Raw genomic sequence first — 26,610 nt, forward strand, 5'->3', positions numbered from 1 at the left:
TTATTGATATTTCAGCACTGCTGCTGGGAGAAGATTTTCCAAAGTTTTGCTGAGAATTTTTTTTTTAACATGTTTTCTTATCTGTAATGTTGATCCTTTGAATGTGGCTCATATGATTTATCTTAATAAAATATGTGCTTTCTTTCTCTATGGTTAAAATAATCCACATTTACTTACTTGTCTCTTCCTTTTGAGATCATCCAATTCATAGCTAGTTATGTAATCGGCCTGTATATTTTTCTTTAATGTGATAAATTCATAAAAGGCATAATTTCTTTTTAGCCGATTCCTCCCCACGATTTACATCTGATCATCCTTGTATCAACAGGCCAAGAAAGAGTGATCATTGCCGATGATCTTCCTCACCCATTTGGTCTTACCCAGTACAGTGATTTTATCTACTGGACGGACTGGAATGTCCGTAGTATTGAAAGAGCAGACAAAACCAATGGGAAGAACCGTACCCTGATTCAAGGCCACTTGGACTTTGTGATGGACATCCTCGTCTTCCATTCCTCTCGGCAGGACGGCTTTAATGACTGCATGCAAAGCAATGGTCACTGTAGTCAGCTATGTCTGGCTGTGCCAAGTGGATACAGATGTAGCTGCTCGTCTCATTACACCTTGGACTCCAACAACCGGAACTGCAGCTGTATGTACCTTTTTTAATATATTTATGTTTTTTTTGTTTTTTTTAAGGGTAAGTTAGAAGTACAGGTGCTTTCACTTAGGGTGAATAGATAGAAGAACCCCACCAGAATTTACTGAGCAGATAGTCCCAGTTCCCCTCCTTTCCATTTCTTGTGTGCCGTGAACTAAAGAGTAATAATTGGATGAGTCCATCAAGTAACACATTCCTATGTCATGTCCTATTTACAGTGGGATGGAAGGGTCTACACTAGCCCCCTTTGGTCTTAATACATCTCCATCTTACTTAAATACTGGACTAGAATGACCTATTAGCCATCCCCAGATTGTGTGTGCAAATATTTGATTATCTATCTAGATATAGATATATATATTCCAAAGTTCGGCACTCTACCTGTATGTAGCCAAGAAAAAGACTTCTGCCAGGGTGCAAACCCGCAATATATATAAAGAAAAAATTAATCAAAGTTGCATTCCTGGACTGAATAAAGTTGTTTTTTTTTTCTATTTATTGTGCAAAAAAGAACGATGAATAGGTCGAAAACGGTCGCAGTTTTAGTCCCTGCGTAAATGCCTTGTGTACAAACAATGCAAGTAGGGCATTGTTATGCATGACATGTTATATTGTGTCATGTGAGGAATACAGTTTTTATATTCTTTGAAATACAGCGGTAAGACCCTGTGCAGTGACATTTTGACCAGAGGCTTATAAAGTTTAGAACTGGGGAAAAAAAATTGTTTACTGGAATGGTAGGTTTTATTTATGAATGAAGGCTTCTATTGTAGCATCTGCCTACAGTAGGAAAATGAACTTTAGTAGGGACTCATACATGCATAGCAAAATGTTGCCCTTTGAAAACTAGTTGGTTAAAGGAACACTATAGTCACCTACATTTCTTTAGCTAAATAAAGCAGTTGTAGTGTATATATCATTCCCCTGCAATTTCACTGCTCAATTCACTGTCATTTAGGCGTCAAATCACTTTGTTTCTGTTTATGCAGCCCTAGCCACACCTCCCCTGGCTATGATTGACAGAGCCTGTATGAAAAAAAAACTTTCAAGGTTTCACTTTCAAAAAGATGTAATTTACCTTAAATAATTGTATCTCTTTCTCTCTAAATTGAACTTTAATCACATGCAGGGTCTAGCAAGCTATTAACATAGCAGGGGATAAGAAAATCTTAATTAAACAGAACTTGCAATAAAGAAAGCCTAAATAGGGCTCTCTTTACAGGAAGTGTTTATGGAAGGCTGTGCAAGTCACATGCAGGGAGGTGTGACTAGGGTTCATAAACAAAGGGATTTAACTCCTAAATGGAAGAGAATTGAGCAGTGAGGCTGCAGGGGCATGTTCTATACACCAAAACTGCTTCATTAAGCGAAAGTTGTTCAGGTGACTATAGTGTTCCTTTAACAGAACTGATTAGGTTAGGTTGAGCCTGATGAAGGTGATGTGGCATAAACATCCGGGTGTTCTGCACCAATAAACCCTGCTCTTCCATAAATGAAAAAAGCTGTCGATCTGGAGATTTTACTATATTTCGATTAGTGGGCCACTGATTGTGGTGCCTGCACCAACAGGTACTATGACACAATTCAATCTAGACTGTCCAATTCTGTAATGATACATTGGACACATACAGGGTTGTTTGCTAAAGTGACAATTGTCAAGAAACCAAAGTGAATTCCAAATTTTATCACAGACATGAGGCTCATATTATGCATAAATTCTCTCTTTACTACTCTAGCAACAAAGTAAATATCAGTCAAGTTTGAAAGCATTAGCATTAGCATTATTTTTGAAAAGTAGACACCTAGGGTATTTGTGTTATTTTTCTCTCACATTGTACTTTAGGCATGGATTCTCCATTCCTGTTATGTGTTACTGACACAGAACACCCCAATATGTGTTCAGCAACATCTCCCAATGTACATGTTTTATGGGTTTTTGCAAACTTACAGGGGTGAAATGTAGGGCTTTCCCCTTTTCCATGTTTGCACATTGAAATTTGCCAGATTGGTTTGCTGGGCCTATGTTGCTTTTGAGACCGTATAGCAGCCCAGAAATGGAATTTAACCCCATCATGGCATACCATTTGTAAAAGTAGACAGGTTTTATGGTGATTTGGATAATTACAGGGTCAAACATAAGATTTGCCAATTTCTGGGTTTGTAAATTGCCAGACTGGCTATGTTGGTTTGGAGATGGTATGGCAGCCCAGAAATGAAAATGAACCCCACCATGATATACCATTTGAAAACGTAGACAACCCAGGGTATTCAAAATGGGGTATTTTACAGTCTTTTGTAGTAGCCACTTAGTCACAAACGCTGGCCAAATTTAGCATTTTTATTTATTCTTTGCATTTTATTTTTACACAAAAACTGCACTTTTACTGGTGATTTCATTGTCGTGATAGGTTTTACTGTTTTAAACACTCATATTTGTGTTCAGCGAAGTCTCCAGAGTATAACAATGCACCCCATGAACAGGTTTTATGGTGTTCTGGAAAGTTACAGGGTCAATATAGGGCTTGCCCAATTCAGTTTGCCTGATTGGTTTGCTGGGTCTGACACAAGGCGATTAGGTAAGGGAGCTCGATGCTGGAGGACTTCTATGGGAGGCAGATGTGTTCAGATGAAACACATATGCATCTAAATTGCCTAGAAATGATGGAAGAATTGTTCGCACTACGCAGTTTCACAAAAGACAACTTCAACTGCTGTACCCATTTCAATATTTCAACGGTTCAGTATGCAGCCGTTTAAGAGGACCAAAGCCAAACTACTTGCAGACATTGCTACACAGCCCCATTCACAGCATTAGGGGTTTTTTTTTTAAATCAATTTATAGCTACAGTAGCTCTTCTGTTTGATCACATCAGATGGGCTAGCCTTCATTCCCCACATGCATCAATGAGAATTGGGCTCCCATAACCCTGATGACGGTTCACCAGTTGTTCTTCCTTGCACCACTCTTGGTATGTACTAACCACTGCATACCAGGAACACCCCACAAGATTTTCCATGATGGAGAGATGCTCTTGTCTTCTAGCTGTCATTATTTGACTTTTGTTATAGTCACTCAGATCTTTTCACTTGTCAATTTTTTCTGCTTCGAACACATAACATTCATAAACTTCATGTAAACTTGCTGCTTTATATAACCCACCACTTGACGGGTACCATTGGAATGATAATCAATGTTATTCACTTCACCTGTTAATGGTTTTAATGTTGTGGCTGATCAGTGTATGTGTAAATTTTTTTTTTTTTTTATAATTTTCTTTTTTTATTCTTTATTTTTGCAGTGCATAGGGTAACAAATCAGCTCTCCTAGACATTGCATCGAAATATTCAAAATAACAATACATAGTAAGATAAGCGTCACATGAAATGTCAAGGACATTGTTTATGTAAATGGCAAAGTAGTGGTATGGCGAATACGCTTGTTTGGTAAGTATGGACATGTTGGGCATAGTGTCAATTAGTAGTGCTACACAGCACAATAATAAAATGTGATTAATCTGGTCACTCGACTTGTCTCACTATGGTAATATAGCAATCAAGATGTAAGTATCAGGCTTAGAGGAACAGTAAAATGAGAAATGGTAAATAAAAATATAACACTATTACCATATCTTAGAATGGCTTAGCATGCCCAATAGGAGCAGGATAGCGTGCTCTGAAAGCAGGATGATTCCTGTGCCATGCTGTGCAGCCACATGGCATAGCTTGTCTAGTCACCCAATTGCCACACTTGGGATGCATACTGGCAATGTGAGGGCGTTGGAGAAGGTAGAGGCACCGTGAGGGTGAGTTGGAGCTTCCTTCCAGCCCCGGGCCTTATTGGGCACCGGCATCCTCGAGCCATGGACTTGGAGGCTCTGGGAGTTCCTGCCTTGCCTTGTTGGGAGACTCAGAGGGCCTTGATGGACTTGCGCTGCGGATGGACAGCCCTGCGTTTGTGCTGTTAATGCTTTGGGTTCGAGCCCCTGTTGGCACTCTGCCTAGGTGGGCTTGTGCAAGCGGTATTAGGAGCCACAAGAAAGGCTATGCCTGAAGGAGGTCTGTTCACCTCTTGGCTATCACTCCTCCGTTCTCCACTCTGAGGCTACTGTAATGCTATTGCTGCACAGTTTTCCAGCTTCGCCCAGATCATCGAGCCGCTGCAGAGATCGCTCCACTGAGCTAGGAAAAGTTGTGTCGTGGTGGGTACATGGTGTTTAGGCACATCTGCCATCTTCAAGTCACTCGATGCGTACGACTAGGCGCTGTGTGCAGGAGTCGGCTCGGGTAAGTGACACACGTGTATCAGGCGTTGTGGTAGAATGGACTGGGATAACCTCCACCAGTCCAAGGTGGCGAGGATACGCGACGCTTCTGATAACCCCGCAGGATTTCACGACAGAGGTCAGCCGCAGCTCCTGGCTCACCCCCCACAAGACCTTGTAGCAATCTGGTCGGGTCACGGTCAAGGCAAACGGAGCAGAGTTTCTCCAAAGCGCTTATCATCTTCCTGACTTTTTCTGGTATCAGTTAAGCCAGGTTAATAAAGACTGAAGGTGAATATTATCCTTCTCATTACACACAATATATATATCTTTCAGTTTAAACCTCTAGGATGCTGCTGGTCCAGTTAAGTTATTTTCTTGGTTGAAGTTTCATTTCTACTCTTTTCTTCTATGATCACAGTTCGAAAGAGGAAGGAGTTTGGGGGGTCATTCCTTATATGCACTTTGAGGAAAGCTAATTGGTTACTGAATGTTCTGTATTGTCAACATGTTTGGCTGTACCTTGTTAATTTCAAACTTAATTGGCATTTACTTTGTTGCCGGAGAGAATTGATGCACAATATGAGCCCTCCTGACTTTAATAAAATCTATATTTTATGATTTCAATAATAGGAAAATCTTGAATTTTAGGTTAAAGTAGCAGAACTGGGAAAATTCTTCAGGTCAACTATGCTTCCAGGTTAGCTTCTTTGGCCTTAAATTTGAAATGCGCGTTGAATTCCTGACCCTTCTTACTTAAGTAAATAACTCTGCTAGAGTCCATGAAGCATCTCAAGAAATCTCAAGACGGGAGATTTCAACAGGTGAAATTTTGGTAGAATGAACATATAGCAAAAGTATCAAAAAGACGTTCACAAATGTCACATCTAAAAATAGCTTTTGTCCACAAGAGGTTAATATTATCTCGATTTGTATTACTCGGTATTTGTTGATAATTGTTTTTGCGTAACAGGATATATAATAGCGATTGTATGATTCTTTGTTGCAGTGCCTTCCAGCTTCCTTCTGTTCAGTCAGAAGACTGCCATAAGTCGCATGGTTTTAGATGAGCAACAGAGTCCAGACCTCATACTTCCTATCCATGGTCTGAGAAATGTCAAGGCAATTGGTTATGACCCTCTAGATAAGCTAATCTACTGGGTGGATGGACGGCAAAATGTAATCAAAAGAGCAAAGGATGATGGCTCCCAGGTAAGTTTTAATATCTGGTATATCTTGGTTTATATATTTGTGTGTGCACCATTCATTTTAAAAATATAACCATGTTTAGAGAGACCATTAAATATTGCTCTTGTGCAGAAATATTGCCAGCAAACTTCTGTATGTAGGCAGGCAATGATACAGTTGCTGCATACAGCTAGCATCACCCATGATATCGAAATAACACGCTTTTAGAGTGTGAAATATGCCAGGGACTCTTAGTGTGAAAAGAACATTGAGAGCTCTTTTGGTGTGTAGATAGCACCAGTGGTTTTAGGATGCATGCAATGCTATTGGGACTCTAGCTGTGTAAATAGAATTTGCAGTGATCTAAGAGATAAGTAGGAAATAAAACAGGTTAACAAATTCTTGAGCATTTGGAGCTCATCTCTTCTTAAATAACTGCAACTTCACGTATAGCACTTGATTTGCTGTAGTGACATGTTTGTTTACTCTCAGAGCTGTCTACAAGGCATTGTGCCAACCGATTACTCGTGTACTGTCTGCATTATGTGGCATTGTTTATACCATGTAAGGTATAGCCATAGGTCCCAAAGGAGAGACATCAAAGGCCATTCCCATGCGGAGGTATTTTGGACGGTCCTGAAGCTATTAGTTTTGCATGCCTGGTGTTTCACACACTCTAAAAAGGAACATGCCATCATTAGAATAGTATTGGAATTGAAATGAATCTGGGTTGAAAGGATGCCAGCTTTTATGGGTATAAGCCAGAGAACAGATGGATCTCTTGGGACAGAGTGGGGGAGGGAACCTGTATTCTGCATATGACAGCCATAACCTCAATTCTTCATGTGTTTCCTGCTCTCTTGGGTCAGCTGTGTACAACATATACAAATACAGACTTACAGCTGTCATTGAGTTCTTTAAAAAGATAAATTGTCCCTTAATGGGACATCTCTACAAAGCATGCAATATGCACAGACAAATGAAAAAAATCAACTCCCCAAGACACTACTTAATCTAAATATGCAGTTATTTCATATTTCCCGTAAAAGGAATTCTACCCCACACACCGAAATCAATTTTATCTTTTCTTAACATTTCTGTAACCATAACTACTCATGATTTAGCTATAATTTAGGCTTGAAGAAAGGAGATTTCATCTAAGGCAAAGAAAAGGTTTTTTTTACAGTAAGAGCAATAAGGATGGGGGGCGTGGTCTGACCGTCGATGAGACTAGACGTGTCTCACTAGAGCTCCCGGCGAAACGCGCCCAAAATAGCCAAAATCAGCGACTTTACCAGACTATTGGTTACCCCAAGATACCTGCGGACATGGAGAAGAGGCCCCCCCAAAAAAGACAGCAAAGACGGGGCACGGAATCGGGCGGATCAGTCCTAGACCTCATGTCGGCACAAAAACAGAGCCGGTCGGGGCCCCAAGATGGCGCCGGAGCGACCCCTCAGGCATCACCTCGTGCGGACAGGGAGGCCTCCCCCGACGACCGGGACACTATACTGGCTACACTGGCCGAAGTAAAAACGTTCCTGGCAGGCGAAATAGCCAAATCCACAGCGGTCCTCCAGGCCGAGATCGGGGCCCTGGGAGAGCGTACCGCGAAACTGGAAGATCGCATGGAGGCCTCGACTCAGGCCCACAACGCAGTTGTCGACAGGCTCAATGGCATGGCGACCCAGCTGGTGGCGATGGACCTTGCCTTTGAAGATCTAGCCAACCGGTCCAGGAGAAATAATGTCCGCCTGCGGGGCCTACCTGAGAGCGCTGGTGAGGATTTACAGGGGCTCCTGTTCACCGTCTTGAAACCGCTCCTTCCACAATTGCCAGACGATCAGTGGCACATGGAGAGGGCTCACAGGGCCTTTAGGGGCCAGAGGAACGACGCCAACTCCCCGAGGGATGTAGTCGTCCGCTTCCTGTACTACCGCACCAAGGAGGCGTTGATGAAAAAGAGCCGAGAGGGGCCCATTAGATATGCCGGTAACGAGATTACCCTCTTTCAAGATCTAGCTCCCTCCACGCTGCAACGGAGAAGAGATTGGCGGCCCATCACCGAGGCCTTACGGGCAGCCGGCATCAGGTATGCATGGGGGTTCCCCTTCAAGCTGATGGTGTTCCGGGGAGATCGAGTGCACGTACTCGCACCGGGAGGGGACCCCCGCCGCATGCTCAACGGCCTGGGCATACATCCGCCTGCTGACCTACCCGATTTGGCGATATACCCGGAGGATCTCCCTCGTTTGGTGCCGGAGTGGAAGGAGGCAGGATCGCGAGGTCGCAGTTGAAGGTAGCCTGCATCGTTTTTTCCCTTCTAGCTGGTTTCCCTGGTCTCCCAGGCCTATGCCAGCCAGTGCCTTGCGGAAGGCTGGAGGTTTTTTCGTTAAGTTTAATTGGGGTGGGGTACGGGATGGAGCCCAAAGTTGTGGGTTTGTTTTTCTATTTTAAGGCCTGGACCCCCCCCCCCCCCCCCTGTGGACGCTGCCCAGCTATGTCCTTTGGGCCTACGGACTTGCCTACCTCGAGTTGCAGGAGTGCTGCGGACTGCCCTTCTCCTCCTTTGTCACCGGGCTGTATTTTTTCTTTTTTGCCCGTTAGGGTCTGGGAGGGCTTGCCGTTGGTTTGGGAGGGGTTTCGGGCTAGGCTGCTTATACCTATAGTCCTTTCCTGCAACACGGGGTGTTACTTACCTAGGGAAGAATCTTCCAACGAGAGAGGATCGGACTGGACTTCTCTGGGTTGGTGTTTGCTTGTTGGTCCTTTTCCCCTGCTCCTGTTCCCTAATAATGCTCTCTTGACCTCTCTGCTTGCTCCCCCCGGGGGGCGCCATTTTCCTGGTTGGGGCTGTAGGGGCTTCGGTCCTCTCCCCGTCTATCAGGGCCTGGTCTCTGGCCTGGTCCTTTTTTCCTCTGCTGAGGCCCTGCGCCCCCGGGGGGGAGTGGAAGGGGTCGGGGTTCAGTGGGAGATGGTGGCTACACCCTTGCTGAGTCTGAGGTGTGACGGCTATGCACTTAACGAAATTGTTTAAAATTTAAAATGTTAATTTGTATTTGCTAAAATGGTATGGTAAACGCCAGAGCGGAGAGAATACAGAGCGGAACACTTCGATAGCCTAAGGTGCCCGGTTTACCAGGCTCTGTATTGCTCACCGTTACCTAAATCTTAACAAAAAAAAAAAAAAAAAAAAAAAAAAGTTAAAATTTAAAAAACAGAAAAAAGGGGAAAAAAAAATAAAAAAAAAAATGATGAAAAATTGATAACAAAATATGTAAAATATATATCTGTTTAGGGCGGAATTGTTTGACGAAACTAGAGCAAAGATGACGAGGGGCACAGCAGTTTGATAGCCCGGTCTGTACGACTAGTCTAGTTACACTTTGCTTCCCCATTTAAACACCGGAGCATGGGGGACAGGGACCGGGTCAGTATTTAGAACCTGAAGTAAACTGTTAGCTTAGTGCTATATTGCTTATCCCCATAATATTAAAAACAAAACGACAAAAAAAATAATAAAAAATAAAAAACAACAATAAATAAAAATTTATAATTGTATATATGTTAAATGTTCAATTCATACGGTAAAATTAGAGCAGAGGGGACGGAATGCTAAGTAGTCTCAATAGCTTGATGTATACCACTCGCCAAGTTACATTGCACTTTCTGTCACTACCTGTGTATACGCTTATGGTAAAACTGTGGGATGCAGCTGGGGCACAGAAGACATGGAGCGATGTAGGTTGATAGCCTGCTACGTGCTCTTGGCCTAGCTGCATTTTACTGCACTACAGAAAATATAAAAATAACGAAAAATAGCAAAATAATTAAAAACGAACAATGAATGTATATATGTTCAGGGTAAAATTGTAAGATGACATGGGGGCAAGGGGGACAAAGAGCACCCTTTGCCCTTCCTCAGATATGGAACATCTCCAAGCTTGTGTATCGCTACTAACCTACGTTTTCTTGCGTGTTATACATGTTTTTTAAATTGATTATCGCTACATATAGTTGTTTGAGGGCCTGATGCATGCTGGTGGCCGAGTCGCATTTATCCTATCGAAATCCAAAACAAACAGGGGGAGAGAATATGATCAGCCAATGTGTAAAAACCTAATGTAGATACTGTAAACGCGACATGTGTTGGAATGGTAGTGGTGGCTTAACCGGAGGCAGGGTGCAGCGGCCCCTCATTAGCTGAGGGGTATTTTCAGGGGTGAGAGATTAACTGGCGGTTGGAGACAGTTCAGTAAAGGGGTTACCGTAATTTATGCTCATCGGGTGGGATCCGGGATGGTAGGGGGCGGGATACCACTATGCTGGTAAGGTCTCTATAGCATGTTTAGGGCGCGGGTGGGCGGGGCTTTAGGGATCCTCAGTGTCCTCCACACGTTGATCGTGCAGGGAACGAGGGCCCTCGCTACCCAAAATGTTCTGGCGAGTTGTAAGACCAGAATCTTCACCGCATCGGACTTTGTCCGGATGCCTTTCTTCTTTCTTTCTCTTTTCTTTTCCCATCCTGACCCTTCCCACCCTTTTTCGCTCCTGGGGGGGGGCGGACGAGTGGACCGTCCCGACGCGGATCCCGGCTGCTCAGGAGATCCTCCCTAATACAAACAGTGGCAGCAGAGCGTTAGCGGTGAGTAATCTATCACAAGATGGCGATTAAGATTACCACTCTAAATGTTAAGGGTCTGAACGCTCCCAAAAAAAGACGTCTAATGTTTAGGGCCCTAAAAAGGATGAACTCCGACGTTGTATACCTGCAGGAAACTCACCTACCTAAACAGGCTACTTTTCAATTACGAGACCATGTCTACACGGGCTCCTTTGAAGCCAGGTCGCATCGCAAACGGAACGGTGTCGCTATAGTTATCAAACGCTCTTGCCCCTTCCAGCTGTCTGCCCAGGATGCGGATCCGGAGGGACGATACATTATAGTTACCGGGACTCTCCACTCACACGTTGTACACCTGATCAACATTTACGCCCCGAATCAGCCTGATGCTGGGTTTTGGTCTACACTGCGGGATAAGGTTGCCGCATTGCCACACGGAATGGTCCTTATGGGGGGAGATTTTAATGCTACACCCTGTCCGGCGATGGATAGGAGCTCCAGGGCTGGAGGACCGAGATCGCAGGGACGCGGGGGACAGGACCGCCAGCTTAAGACCTTTATTGCGGAAACAGGACTAGTGGATGCTTGGAGGGCGCAACACCCTATAGACAGAGAGTATACTTTTTACTCTGCTCCCCATGGCACCTATTCTAGAATAGACCTATTTTTAATAAATGCAGCTAGCCTTTCCAGGCTCTCGAGCTCAGAGGTGGGAAGTATATCCTGGTCTGACCACGCTGACGCATCTATAGTCTTAGGTAATCTTTGCACGGCGAGCCCATGGTCCTGGAGACTGAATTCATCGCTGCTGAGAGATGAGTCGATTCTAGACAGCATTCGGAAGGCTATTACGGATTACTTTCAGGTCAACACCACACCTGACGTAAGCAACAGCACGATTTGGGCTGCACACAAGGCGGTCATAAGAGGGGAATTGATTAAACTGGCCACAAGAAAGAAACGACAAAAACACCTCCATCTGGAAACTCTGCTTAAACGGCTGAGGAACCTTGAGCAGCAACACCAGGCTACCCCGGACGCTGAAATACACGGTAGACTGGAGACAGTCAGACGGGACATACGCACACTTCTGCTAGATGACACGGCTAAGGCCATGACATGGTCCAGACGGACCTATTTCGATAAAGCCAATAAAATGGATACGCTTTTGGCCAGGACGCTTAGGCCCAGGCAACAACGGCCCCACATCACGGCCATCAGACACCCAGATGGCACGACGAAAACAAAACCGACAGACATCGCAAAGGTATTTGAAGAATATTATAAACAATTGTATAATCACTCCCCGAACGGTCACTTGATGGGAGGCCAAGAGGACCGAAGCATAAAACGATTTCTCGAGGGACTAGACTTGCCCAAATTGTCAGGGGACGCTGCCGAGAACCTGGCGGCGGAGATCAGTGCTGAGGAGGTAGACAAGGCCATATCGAGCCTTAAAGGGAACAAGGCACCTGGCCCTGATGGATATGATGGCTCATACTACAAGGCCTTCAGGGAGGAGCTAGCACCTCACCTGGCCACGCTGTTTAATTCCTTAAGACAGGGAGGAAGACTGGGCCCTGATATGTCATTGGCTACGATCATATTACTACCCAAACCGGATAAGGATGCACACCTACCTGAAAACTACAGGCCTATATCATTGATTAACCATGATGTGAAGATCTTGGCCAAAATACAGGCAGACAGGCTGAACCCACTTCTGACTACTCTTATACATGCCGATCAGGTGGGGTTCATACAAGGCCGACAATTGTTCGAAAATACAAGGCGAACGGTTGATCTGATCTGGAAACAGGTGGCGACGAATACGCCCTCCCTGGTAATATCTATCGATGCCGAGAAGGCCTTCGACAGGGTCAAATGGAATTTCCTATTCGCTGTATTGTCACACCTGGGATTTCCGGAAGAGTTCGTGCACATTACGAGGGCAATGTACCATGATGTAAGGGCTCAGATACAGATCTCAGGGGCCCCGCTTACTCCTTTCCACCTACATAATGGAACCAGGCAGGGGTGCCCTCTCTCTCCCCTCCTCTTTGTGCTGGCCCTCGAGCCTCTTCTACAGGCGATTCGCAGGCATCCGAACATCCATGGAGTAGAAGTCGGAGGGGTAGAATTCACCGTATCTGCCTACGCAGATGATGTTCTCCTCACCGTTACGAACCCGCTCGAGTCGATGACCGCATTACAGAGAGTTATAGGAGAATACGGGGACCTATCTGGATACAAAGCAAACATTCCAAAATCCAGCGCGATGCCAATCGGCATGACAGCTGAAGATGTGGCTCAGATACAGACCGCTTACCACATGCGAATGGAACCACACTCCCTCAAATACCTGGGAGTTCATTTGACGGCAGACCCGAACCGACTGTACTCTAGTAATTATGAACCCATGCTACGGGCTTTAATGAATGACATGGACAAATGGACCGATAAATCTATCTCTTGGCTGGGTCGTATTCACTCCGCCAAGATGAACATCCTCCCTCGTATTCTATTCCTGTTTCAAGCCCTCCCCGTCCGCGTCACGAAATCTCAATTACAACCGCTACAAAGGGCGATATGTAACTTCGTATGGCGGAATAAGCGGCATAGAATAGCCAGACAAGTTTTGTATAGGCGTAAAGATAGAGGGGGATTGGGGCTTCCGAACCTGTACTATTACTATTTGGCGGCCCAGCTGTCCCAGGTGATTATGTGGCATTCCCCTGTGGGTGACAGGAGATGGGTGGAACTAGAATCTTTGATGGTCGGTCTTGATGTTCCCCAATTCACTATGTGGGTCCCGAGAGAACATAGGCCCATGGTCAGGGTAACCTGCCCGGCCATCCTTAATTCTCTACGATTATGGGATGTGAACAGCACCAAATTCGGACTCACCTCATCCCCCTCCCCCATGACTCCGCTACTTAGGAATCGAGCATTCCCCCCTGGTATGGCCCCGAGGAATTTTCGTAATATAGAAAAAACCGGGGTTCAACGGTATTACCAACTCTATCGAGGGGGGACCGTGATCCCTTTCCAAGACCTCCAACAAATCACCCACCTGACTCCCACAGATTATTTTCGATACCTCCAGGTGAGGGACTTTGCTAGGAAACCAGATATTATAGCCGCGGCCAAGGGGCAGTTTACCTTCTACGAGAAACTTTGTAGAGATGCTTCTGCCCCCAAGGGGATGATCACCCTCATATACGCTCACCTTAGTACAGAAACTAGAGAATGGGGTAGACTGGCGTACATTGACAAATGGGAACAGGACTTAGGGGAAGTACTCGAAGGTATCGAATGGCAGGAAATCTGGGAAGCCACCAAGAGCGCCTCCATATGCGTCACACAACAAGAACAGGCATGGAAAACCATGCTCAGATGGTATACTACCCCGGTCATTTTACACAAAATGCACAAACTAGACTCCGACGATTGTTGGAGGAGCTGCGGTTTCCGGGGTACGTATCTCCATATGTGGTGGGAATGCCCGGCGCTCCAGGGTTTCTGGAAGGCTGTTGAAAACCTAATGAGACAGACATTTGGCAGACCCCTCCCCCTAGACCCATGGATCTATCTTTTAAATAGAACTATAGAGGGATGGTCCAGGAAAGAACAGAGATTGGTGAGAATAATCACCTTAAGTGCGCGTAGAACTATAGCAGCGGCTTGGTTAACACCTGGAGGACCGGAGTTCGGGGGGGTGATCTCTAGAATAAGGGACAGCAGGATTATGGAGGATCTTACTGCCAGGATGCGAGGGACTGTGGCGGCCTTCCAAAAAGTTTGGGAACCGTGGGACACTAGCGCCCCGGGCACTGGGGATACTTAATGGGATGGGACCACGCACACTACTTCGGGGGGTCCCTAGCTCGTCTGCCCTCCCTCCCCCCCCCCCCCCCTCCCTCCCCCCCCCCTCTTTATTCCTTAATCCTTGTTACTATTTCTTTCTTCTCTCTTCTTCTCTTCTTTTTATACTTCCACAAAACCCTTGATATGATAGGGGTTTTCTCTTCTATTATTCTTTCATTTGTGTTGTCTCAGTTCAATTGGAAGTGGTTCCTTCCTAGCACAGACATGGGACATGTTGGAGAGACGGGGATCCCTGGGGCTCATCCTACTTTGGGTGGCCTCTGGGCTATTGATTAAGGTACAAGACCTGTCTAGTAGTACAATATACTTGCAGAGAGGCGGATAGCCTGGAATGCCGGAGGTGGATTATCTGTAGAACTGGTATTTGGTACGATAAGAGCTTTGGTAGGGGTTATCTAACATTGTATACTATTGCACAGGATTTGCCTTACCGCTATTTCTCGCTATGCCTCTCCTGTGTAACAGTAAGGAACTTAATTGATGTTACACACAAAAAAAAAAACAAAATCCCTCGATAGGGGGCAGGTATTACAGACTGCATACAGTGAATTGTTGTGAGTGCCAAAGGTGTTATGTATTTGTCTTTGATTATATGTTCCTGTATAATTTGGCTTCTGCGCAAGCCTACATGTCGTATTGCTTCTGCCTTTCCTGTCGAGTGCAAAAATAAAGAATTAAAAAAAAAAAAAAGAGCAATAAGGATATGGAATTCATTGCCGGAAGAGGTGGTTTTGTCAGAGTCTATACAGATGTTTAAATTGCAATTGGATAAATACTTGCAAAAACATAACATACAGGGATATAATTTCTAATTAGTGGGCTTATAGCTGCTTGATCCAAGGAGACATCTGACTGCTATTTTGGGGTCAAGAAGGATTTTTTTCCTAGTTTGTTGCAAAATTGGAAGCGCTTCAGACTAGGTTTTTTGCCTTCTTTTGGATCAACAGCAAAAGCATATGTGAGGAAGGCTGACTGAACTTGATGGACGCAAGTCTCTTTTCAGCTATGTAACTATGTCAAATCATTATTTACATGTTTTCCCTCCTACCTAATTGGCTTTGGCTAACGCTGGAAATACTTGATAAGAGGGCACGTTTATGAAAAAGAAAGTCAACACTTTTTTTTTTTTTTTAGCTCAACTTTTATAGCTACAGTATCTCACAAGTGAGTACACCCCTCACATTTTTGTAAATATTTTATTATCTTTTCATGTGGCAACCCTGAAAAAATGACACTCTGCTACAATGTAAAGTAGTAAGTGTACAGCCTGTATAACAGTGTGAATTTGCTGTCCCCTCAAAATAACGCCACACACAGCCATTAATGTTTAAACCATTGGCAACAAAAGTGAGTACAGCCCTAAGTGGTAATGTCCAAATTGGGCCCAATTAGCCATTTCCCCTCCCCGGTGTCATGTGACTTGACAGTGTTACAAGGTCTCAGGTGTGAATGGGGAGCAGGTGTGTTAAGCTTGTTATCGCTCTCACACACTCTCATACTGGTCACTGGAAGTTCAACATGGCACCTCATGGCAAAGAACTCTGAGGTTCTGAAAAAAAATTGTTGCTCTACATAAAGATGGCCTAGGCAATAAGAAGATTGCCAAGACCCTGAAACTGGGCTGCAGCATGGTGGGCATACAGCTGTTTCACAGCCAGGTCTTACTCGGAACAGGCCTCGCCGTGGTCGACCAAAGAAGTTGAGTGCATGTGCTCAGCGTCATATCCAGAGGTTGTCTTTGGGAAATAGACGTATGAGTGCTGCCAGCATTGCTGCAGAGGTTGAATGGGTTGGCGTGTCAGCCGGTCAGTGCTCAGACCATACGCCGCACACTGCATCAAATTGGTCCTCATGGCTATTGTCTCAGAAGGAAGCCGCTTCTAAAGATGATGCACAAGAAAGCCCGCAAACAGTTTGCTGAAGTACAAGCAGACTAAGGACATGGATTACTGGAACCATGTCTTGTGGTCCGATGAGTCCAAGATAAACTTATTTGGTTCAGATGTTGTCAAGCTTGTGTGGCAGCAACCCGGTGAGGAGTACAAAGAATAAGCCTACAGTCAAGCATGGTGTCATGGTCTAAGCCTGCATGGGTGCTGCCGTCACTGGGGAAATACAGTTCATTGAGGGAACCATGAATGCCAACCTGTACTGTTACATACTGAAGCAGAGCATTATTCCCTCCCTTCGGAGACTTGGGCAACATAACAACCCCAAACACACCTCCAAGATGACCAGTGCCTTTCTAAAGAAGCTGAAGGAAAAGGTGATGGACTGACCAAGCATGTCTCCAAACCAAAACCCTATTGAGCATATGTGGGGCATCCTCAAACGGAAGGTGGGGGTGCGCAAGGTCTCTAACATCCACCAGCTCCCTGTTGACGTCATTGAGGAGTGGAAGAGGACTCCAGTGGCAACTTGTGAAGCTCTGGTGAACTCCATGCCCACGAGGGTTAAGGCAGTGCTGGAAAATAATGGTGACCACACAAAATATTGACACTTTGGGCCCATTTTGGACAATTTGCCAACAGTTTAGACATTAATGGCTGTGTGTTTATTTATTTTGAGGGGACGGCAAATTTACACTGTTATACAGGCTGTATACTTACTACTTTACATTGTAGCAGTGTGTCATTTCTTCAGTGTTGTCACATGAAAATATATAATAAAATATTTACAGAAATGTGAGGCTACTTGCTAGGCTGACCGCTATTGTCCCCTCTTACATGCATGCAAGGATTTTTGCAAAATGCAGCATATACAGAGATTAACACCTTCACTTCCAGAGGTGTAACTCCACCTCCGGCAGTATTATTAGCCCGCCTAAAAACCAAGTTCTGGGCTAGCTATTGTCAGTTCTTTGCAAAATTGCCATCTGATAACCGCATGCACAGCATGCAGTCACCGTACAGCTAATATCCTCATCTCAGTACGTCCTCCCTGCTCTCCCACCCGCCCCCTCCTCTGATGATGGAAGGTGATGTCAGACATGAGGGATTGAACTGAGAGGAAAAAATAAATAAATTGTGTTTTTTGGTATTTTTTTTTTGTTACGGTCTTTCTACTTACTTGAAAGGCCTCTTACGTAGAAGACGGCACATAACCATTCGGCCCATCTCGTCTGCCCAATTTTCTAAATACCGTATATACTCAAGTATAAGTAGAGTTATTCAGCACATTTATTGTGCTGGAAAACCCCAACTCGACTTATACTCGAGACGATTGTCTGTATTATGGCAACTTACATTGCCATAATACAGACAAGGACCGCCGGGCTTATTACAAGCCTGGCGGTCCTGTTGGGGGCTGGCAGAGAGCTGTTACTTACCTTTACAGCAGCTCCTGTCAGCTCACTTCTCCTCCGCGCTGGTCCGGTCAGCTCCCTTCTCCTCCACTGGAAGTCTCGCGAGAGCTGCGGGGTCAGAGCGTTGCCACGGGTTACCGTGGCAACGCTCCGCGCGGCCGTGAGACTTACAGTGGAGGAGAAGGGAGCTGCACGGACCGGCGGAGGTGAGAGAAGGGAGCTGACAGGAGCTGCAGGAAAGGTAAGTAACAGCTCTTCCAGCCCCCCGACTACACAGCCCATCCACTGGACCACCAGGGAATGAGAGCCCCCCTCCCTGGCCAGCTAACAAGCAGGGAGGGGGGACGAATAAAAATTTAAATAATAATAAAATAAAATAGTAATATTAAAAAAATAATAATAAAATAAAAAATACAAATGCCCACCCCCACCAAGGCTCTGCGTCACACACTGCATTCATACACACACACTGCATTCATACACACACACTGCACTCATACACACACACACACACACACACAGCATTCATACACATATACACAAACTGCACTCATACACACACACACTGCATTCATTCTATACACACACTGTAAATAAATATTCAATTAATATAATTTTATTTAGAAATTTACCAGTAGCTGCTGCATTTCCCACCCTAGTCTTATACTCGAGTCAATAAGTTTTCCCAGTTTTTTGGGGTAAAATTAGGGGCCTCGGCTTATATTCGGGTCGACTTATACTTGAGTATATACGGTACTTCAATTAGTCCCTGGCCTTATCTTATAGTTAAGATAGCCTTATGCCTAGCCCACGCATTCTTAAACTCCCTCACTGTGTTTACCTCTACCACTTCAACTGGAAGGCTCTTTCATCCATCCACTACCCTCTCTGTAAAGTAATATTTCCTGAAATTATTTTTAAATCTTTGCGCCTCTAATTTAAGACTATATACTCTTTTTCGCTTTGCTTCTTAACTCCATGAATTAATTCTTTTGGACCTGGCATCTACCATTGCCTTTGCCGTTTGTACTGCCCAAAAATAGGAACCCTAATTTAAAAAGATCTAAAAATTCTTTTAATATGGAGGAAACATGTTGCTGAAACATGTGTGGTAGAAATGTCATCTTGACGTTTTAGAGACATTCACTTGATCTTTAGTCTCTTGGTTTATTGTGAGGTCCATATAACCCTTTAGTTACATTATTTTGCTAAATTTGTGTGCCCAAGACCCATTTTATAAAACTCCCAGTTGAGATGTGAAATGTGACCTCAATAGTTGTGCTCTCTGTTATTGTTCATTAAACTTTGTTACAAGTTTTCCTTTGAGTACTGCTTGGAGATTACACTGAGGGAGTTGAATTCTACCAGTGTGTCCCAGTATAGTATGTTTGTGTGTGAACATTGATATAACTGATTAAAGATAAATTAAATATACTCCTGCTCCACCATAGATATATACTAAACTTGTCTTGTGTTAAATTACATAACCTTGATACAATAGAACATTAAGTAACTTTCTTTAGGTCTGCTTTTTGTATCATGTTTGGTTTACTCCCATTATTGCGTTTAAATGTTGGTTAAGAGACTTCTTATTTTCTTTCCACAGCCATTTGTGGTGGTATCCACTCCGAATCAAAGCCAAACACAGGAAAAACAGCCCCATGATCTAAGCATTGACATATACAGCCACAGTTTATATTGGACTTGTGAGAGCACCAATACCATCAATGTCAACAGACTTAATGGTGAGACTTTAGGAATAGTCTTACGTGGAGACCATGACAAGCCAAGAGCCATTGCTGTGAATGCAGAACGAGGGTAAGATCTACTGTAAATATTTGAAACCTATGTATTTGCTTAAGTTCATGAAAATGGTTATAAGAAGGATATTTACATAGCCATGACCACAGTGTCTTCAATTCCCTAGCCTAACCCTAGTGAAGATCTGATTATATTTGACAGATATAGGAGACTGAAGTTGTTAAAACTAAAAGTAAGAATTCTGTAAACTTTCAGGTATATTTTATCGCTTTCCAATTGTTAAAACACGCTACTCCATATTGTATTAACAACATGATAAGATTAGAGCTTCAAAATATTCCTGTAGAGTTGATCTTTTAGGGGTAAATTACAATCAAGTGTCCATATCTCATCAATCAGGCTGACGATGATTTAACACTGCGATCACAATTCAGAATTGACGTTAAAAATCGTTACCAACTTCAAATCAGCTATTTGAATTGGTCGTGCTTGGAGCTTGTATTGTGCAGCTGAGCTTCAGAAGTCCTTGTTGTGCAATATTTTTTAGATTTGCATTGTGTTTCCATTGAAAACAATGGGAAGACTTCCAAACTGTCATTAGAAAAGAAGCAAAACCTGGGTCTTTACAGCAAGGAAGGGAGCTTCTGAATGTGAATATTGTTTAGTTTAACAAGGAATGCCCGCTGTACACAGGAAAAATTGCATAGGTGAGGGGTATGAATGGAGCCCATTGACCGCATGAGACAGGATATCATGTTAAACAATAGGACAGATAAGTCCCCCATCAGGCTCCAAATAGGTGAGGAGGGTAAGTGACCAGGAGCTGTGGATGGTCCTTGCTGTAAGCTCAGTTTATCCAATGTCCACCATGGGCAGAGCAAGTACTGCATCAAAGAGCAGTAATTTAGGACTCCATGCCTAGTAGAGGACAGGCTGGTATATGCAAAGTGTGAGGTCAGGATTCCCCTCTGTTCTACACGCTCATCCCAGTTCTCATTTATTTAAGAACTGGGAAGTTTGATAGATATACACCACGTGTACATTGTTTAAAAATGCAGATCATCTACTGCCCTATCCATGTTAAATTATTAACGTTGTACCAGAGAACGCACCCATATCATTCAGTGTTACATGTCTGTCTGATTATCTCCGCTATGCGTGGTGAGGAGGGGGGAGCTACTTAATAGGAGCGAGCGTAAAGAATTTACATTATTTTCTCAAATATGTTACGCCAATATATTCCCTGAAGACAAATAAACAAGCAGGCAAAATGAAAACCATGTGTAGACCAGCTGGTGCGAGGCTAGGATGGGTTTGTAAGGCATGTGTTAAACAAATGGACTTTTAAGCTTGTTGGTTGGTTTTGACAGGGAAAAAAGGGGGTTTGATGACTGTAACACTGATCACATGACAGAATTCTAATTACTTGTTAATAATTGGCTTTATTTAAAACCACTTTAATCACCCTCGTTGGAAGCTTTGTAGTTCCTCATATCCTTTTATACACTTTATTAAAATAGGATAAAAAAGGAAATTGATTTTAAATGTGTTAGTCACCGGGCTTAATGTTTCTGTTGAAAATATAATTCACAGTTTGCTTTAATGGCGTAAATATATATTTTTTTAATTTAAAAAAGGCTTTTTTTTTTTTTTTTTTGACAATAAACATTAAAGGAAGATCATACACACGTTTCTGACTGTACATATTGACACAGCACAGATGGTGACTGAGATGGTTTATAATACTCAGAACACCTACACCCAGGAATACAAGGGAGAATGTAGGCATTGGTTTACTTGCCAACTCACTGATAATTTGTTTTCCTCTCCAAGAGACAATGGAGGAAGAAGTAGAAACACAAATGTATCCATGCGACGTGCGGTTAAGTAATGTGGTTAGCATGGAAGCAGCAATTGATTGGTGCTTTTATGTGATAAAAACTACCGAAGAATTAATAAATTGACAGAACTTTATTTTCTTTAATGCACTAACACCCAATGTAATGTTTTGCCTAGTGGTTCCCTTTAAGCATGATATGATAACAGGTGTAGTTTATATTCTTTGAGGATTGACTATCTAAAATGTACCTTTGTCCATCAGCACACTAATAGAACAACGTAGACATTCCATCAACAGTGCCTAGTAATTAACACTTATCCATGAAGCCAAATGTATTAATTTTTATTTTTTTCCCTTCTCTTTCTACATTACATCATGCATTTTGTCTGTCAGCACGGACTTGCACAGTGAATTTTCAAATGACAGCCTGGCAGAAAAGTTAGTGAAAATGGGTCCACAAGGCCTGGTTTGGTTAGTTCTACTGTTAACGAGGGAGCAGAGAATAAGAATGCATTTAGGAACGTCTGGACATCTGCACGCAAGATTGACATGCAGCCTTTATTACGAATCTGGAACAGCGACCATATGGATTATTAAAACTTTTGCAACTCAGATGCTTGTTTTTTTTCTCTATATAAGGCCCTAGGCTGCCTGAAAACCTTTTGGCGTGGCCTTCCAGAATGTGTTGTTTCATACAGCCTGAATCTGATTTGCACTGTAGGACTTAGTTTTCCAAAACCTGCTATTTTTATGTTGGCTACACTAACGCTACTGCTATTCCAGATGTGCTATCTCTGCTTTTACTAGCAGTTCAGCTCGGATCTCAGTATCTTTCTTCACAGGAGAATTCGTAGACTGTGGTCAGACACCTAAATGAAAAATTAGTTCTCTTAGATCAGACCTCTCAACACTCAGCATATTGAGTCGTCCAAGCCCATATCAAGTATTCTCTAGAAAGGTCCTGTTTCCAGAAATTATCAGTATTCCTTACTAAATTCAACATTACATTTTACTCTTAAAATATTCAAATAAAAATAATGGCACATATTGGGAAGCACATGCAGATTTATCTTGCCCCAACGAGCTATTTAAAGGATCACTATAGGGTCAGGAACACAAACATATATTCCTGACCCTATAGTGTTAAAACCACCATCTAGCCCCCCTGGGCCCCTCTGTGAATTCTGTGAGTTGATGTTTGAATTGCTGTATTTTCTGTAATTTTTTATTTTTTTATTTTCCTAATAACATAAATAGTGCATATTTGTTTTCTTTATTATCCATAGTATAGTTGGGAAGCTACTGTGAAATTGTTGTAGCTGATGTCTTATATACCAGTATTACACTGTAATTTTTAACTTTAGCTTGTTCGTAACTTTGCAGGTATATGTATTTTACCAACATGCAAGATCGCTCCCCAAAGATTGAACGAGCTGCATTAGATGGGACAGAGCGTGAAGTGCTATTCACAACAGGACTCATCCGGCCAGTCGCTCTTGTTGTAGATAACAAACTGGGGAAGCTGTTCTGGGTCGATGCAGATTTGAAACGTATAGAAAGCAGTGACTTGTCAGGTAAGTGAAAGAAAATGTCACAAATGTCCTGCACATCATTTCACAGGGCTGTTCATCGATTTTAAAGTGAATTTTAAATTCAAGGACTAAAATTTAAAAATACCAAAAATTTTATTGTTTCAGTCTACTTTGGCTTTTAATTTGAAATTCATTTTCAATCATCACTTTATTGATTAGCCCTGTCTGTCTTTTAAATAATTTGTAATCTTTGCTTCTGAAAATGGACTTTGAGGGGTGAGGGGGACGATAAAAAAGAAATGTTAAGGTTCCATAGTAATAAAACACTTACATTCATTGTTTAGCTTTGTACTGTTGAACACTTCCCAAAGGGAAAAAAATATATAATTTGAAAATCAGTTGCAGGGATTGTGGTGGAGTAGATTATTTAAAAAAAAAAAAATAAAAAAAAAATTAAATATTAAATTTTCGATTGCCTTTCAATTATTTCAAATCATTGAGCATAGTTTGTGCAACAGGAAATAAAAAAAATGCAATAGCTTGTTCTGTAGATTTTCTAAAAACCAAAAACTTCATAAATTTGATTTAAAAAAAAAAAAAAAAACTCTGCTCAAAGTATTTTATAACAACTTTGCAGCTACACTTGCCAGCTTATGTAATGTTAAGCTTCTCAATTGCCTGCGAAAAAGTGGTAACACATTTATATTTCCCTATGTTTATAAGTATATAAATAGGGCAACCCGGCTTTTACATGCTATAAGACTTACTGTTTGTAATATAATCTTCATCTCTCCCATATACTGTCACTCTCCTCCCAGCATAAAGCTACTATGGATAGGGCAGTATATTTTAGTTGCTGTCTGTTCTCAGAATACTCTTGCGACCCGTTTTTTGCTTTCCATAAGTTTAAAGGGTAATCCAGACGTGGACCCCTTGCTCACGGTGCCTAGAGAGATATCAGCTATGCCTCACTGATGATGCCTAACAAGGCTGAAACGATCGCCTGGGGTTGCTGTATCTCTCGTGCAGAGGGAACTTGCTGGCATTTCCGATCTGGACTACCCGCATGGATGGGACCAGTCTGATATGCTTAAGATATGTTCTCTCTGTAATGGCACAAGATGAGCTAAAACCAGCTTGAGTTCTGAGCGGGGATCCACCGAAGGGCCGGCTATTTCATTTGCTGTCCATTCTCAGAATACTTTTGCGACCCATTTTTTACTATGGATAATGTTGTGAGACTGTCTCTCTGCAACATGCAGAGAGATTGAAAATATGTTGTATTTCTTTTTACAGTTAAACAGAATGATCACTTGTTTGATTGGAGTACAATAGGTTTGTTTTTCGGCTTTGTTTTTAAACTCTATTTTCATGTTAGAAGCAAAGGTTTTTAATACACACAAGAAAAGATAAATCTTACACGGAAAATCATATTGCAGTGGGGATTTTTATATACAAGGATTGGTTTGATGTTTGAAAATCTACTAGGTCTTATCGAAGATTCTCTCCTGGTCTTGTCACCACTTATGTAGAAAGAGGACACTAAAGAAAAAAGCCAGGATGGAGAGATAGGGGTCTCAAATGTAGACTGTTTATATTTCTGGGGTTGCGGGGAGGAATCTTTTGACAAATTCATTACCTACTGAAAGCCATTAATGTAACTGAGTTAACTTAGAAACAGACAAAATGAATTAGTTTTTACAAATACACAACTTGTTTTATTGCTGTAGCATACCTCTGAATAATCCCAAATCCAACAAAAAGATCCCAATTTAAAAATCTTGTCCTGCTGTCGTAGAAGTATGCTTTCTGCTGTCTTGCTCTTGCTTCCGGGGACACCAGATAAATTACCACCAGAAACTGCATCTTAAGAGTGACTTCTGCAGAACTTTGCACGTGTGCAAACCTACTTAACTGGCTAGAAAGATTCTGTGTCTTCATAATAATGTACACAATAGTGGCACTTATACCCCATGCTGAGATGTCCACTTTTGGTTGCACTTTGTGATGACAAGCATCACTTCCATGCTTTATCATGGTTGCACGTTGTGATGAGAAGCATCACTTCCATGCTTTTCTCACGTATTGGTGGAAAGCATGTTGATGAGTTCTTTGATGCCCCATACCACATATTACCAAAATTCTCATTGTTGTGTAGCTCTGCAATACACATACAAAATATTGTGAGCTCTTATAAATGAGGGCATGGGCATCCTAAAAATGTACACTTGGGTGTTATTGATTAACACTGATAATGATGTCCATAACTGATGTAAAATGGTACCATTCTGGTGGACTGTTCCATTTAATTCTCAAGCTCCCCTAAAATGTATTTGAGTTAATGTCTTTAATGCTCGTTCTCCTAGGAGCACTGCGGTTAATGTGTCATGATAATACAAGATAAGGGAACAACTAAAGCAGTCGCCTTTTGTGATAGCAGTATGTTTTGTAACCACAAGTGTTCAGATTGCTGTAAAATAAGATGAAAGATGGTTGATCGGCAAGACATCAGAAGACCTGCATCACTTAATCAGAAAATTATGTTTTGTTCTGTTTGATCCATTCACGCTTGTTTTGTAATCCATGCTATTGAGTGAATAATGAACATGATTGAGTGCATTTAACAGCAAATCTTTGTGACAGCGCATTGCCAAGAACAAAAGGCATACAGCTGCCAAAGGGAGCTCAGCCGTGGAATGTGTCTGCAAAACACAAAATAGAAACAATATTTAAGGCCTATAGTAAAAAAAAAAAATCCAAAATCTAAGCTCCGTTTTATATATATATATATTTTTTTTTTTTTGAAAGCTGTTTAAAATCCCTTGTCATGTTGGTGGACTCGTGACAATCAGAAATGTGTTCTCAAAACTGGATGGAATACGTTTCAGGATATGTGATGTGACCAAGTAGTGTCAATGCATACATACTAATCATCAATTCCTGTCTAAAAACATTTTGGAAAACAATGAAATAGAAACCGTTATGTATACCTTATGTAATGAAGGGGGGGGGGGGGGGGAAACCGGTCAGGCGACAGAATACCCCTCATAATCCTAAACATTGTGACCTAGACAACTGGACGTGGCAGACCTTTGTCCATCAATTTATTTTCCTTAAAGGTATACTGTAGGCACAGTAACAGATTCAGCTCATTGCAGTGTTTAAAGTGTCTAGAGTTACCTGGTGCCATCCTTCCTTTCATTGTTAAACCATTTTTAAGTCCCCATCAGGCCAATCCTAATGAAGTGGACTAGGCGTATTGGTCCTGTATGTTTAACCCTTCAAGGTAAAACATTGCTGTTTCGCATAAAGAGCAATGTTTACCTTTAAGGGTTTTAACACGCCTCTAGTGGCTGGCAGTATGAGGTGTCTCCACTGCACTGCCAAAGTAAAACGTGATTACTTGATGCGGCAACTTATTGGAAAGCATTAACTGCAATTGTTTCCTTTTGGGAAGTTTGAATGCGTGTGACACTCATTGACGTAGTGGGAGACCAAGAGGTGAGCAGCGCTGAATGAGTAAAAAGCTTCATTATTTATTTATTTATTT

General features: G+C 42.6%; 1 protein-coding gene across 1 annotated transcript in view; it reads left to right on the forward strand.

The window, feature by feature from the left end:
• The window catches only part of LRP5 (LDL receptor related protein 5), a 206,645-nt gene that overhangs the window by 154,980 nt on the left and 25,055 nt on the right, over positions 1–26,610 (forward strand). Inside the window, exons 12-15 of the mRNA XM_063438121.1 lie at positions 329–652; positions 5,933–6,135; positions 19,534–19,745; positions 22,912–23,102. Of these exons, the coding sequence (XP_063294191.1) occupies positions 329–652; positions 5,933–6,135; positions 19,534–19,745; positions 22,912–23,102 (930 nt within the window). The remainder of the gene's footprint in view (positions 1–328; positions 653–5,932; positions 6,136–19,533; positions 19,746–22,911; positions 23,103–26,610) is intronic.

This window comes from Pelobates fuscus, chromosome 12 (assembly GCF_036172605.1).
Source record: "Pelobates fuscus isolate aPelFus1 chromosome 12, aPelFus1.pri, whole genome shotgun sequence".
Lineage (NCBI taxonomy): Eukaryota > Metazoa > Chordata > Amphibia > Anura > Pelobatidae > Pelobates > Pelobates fuscus.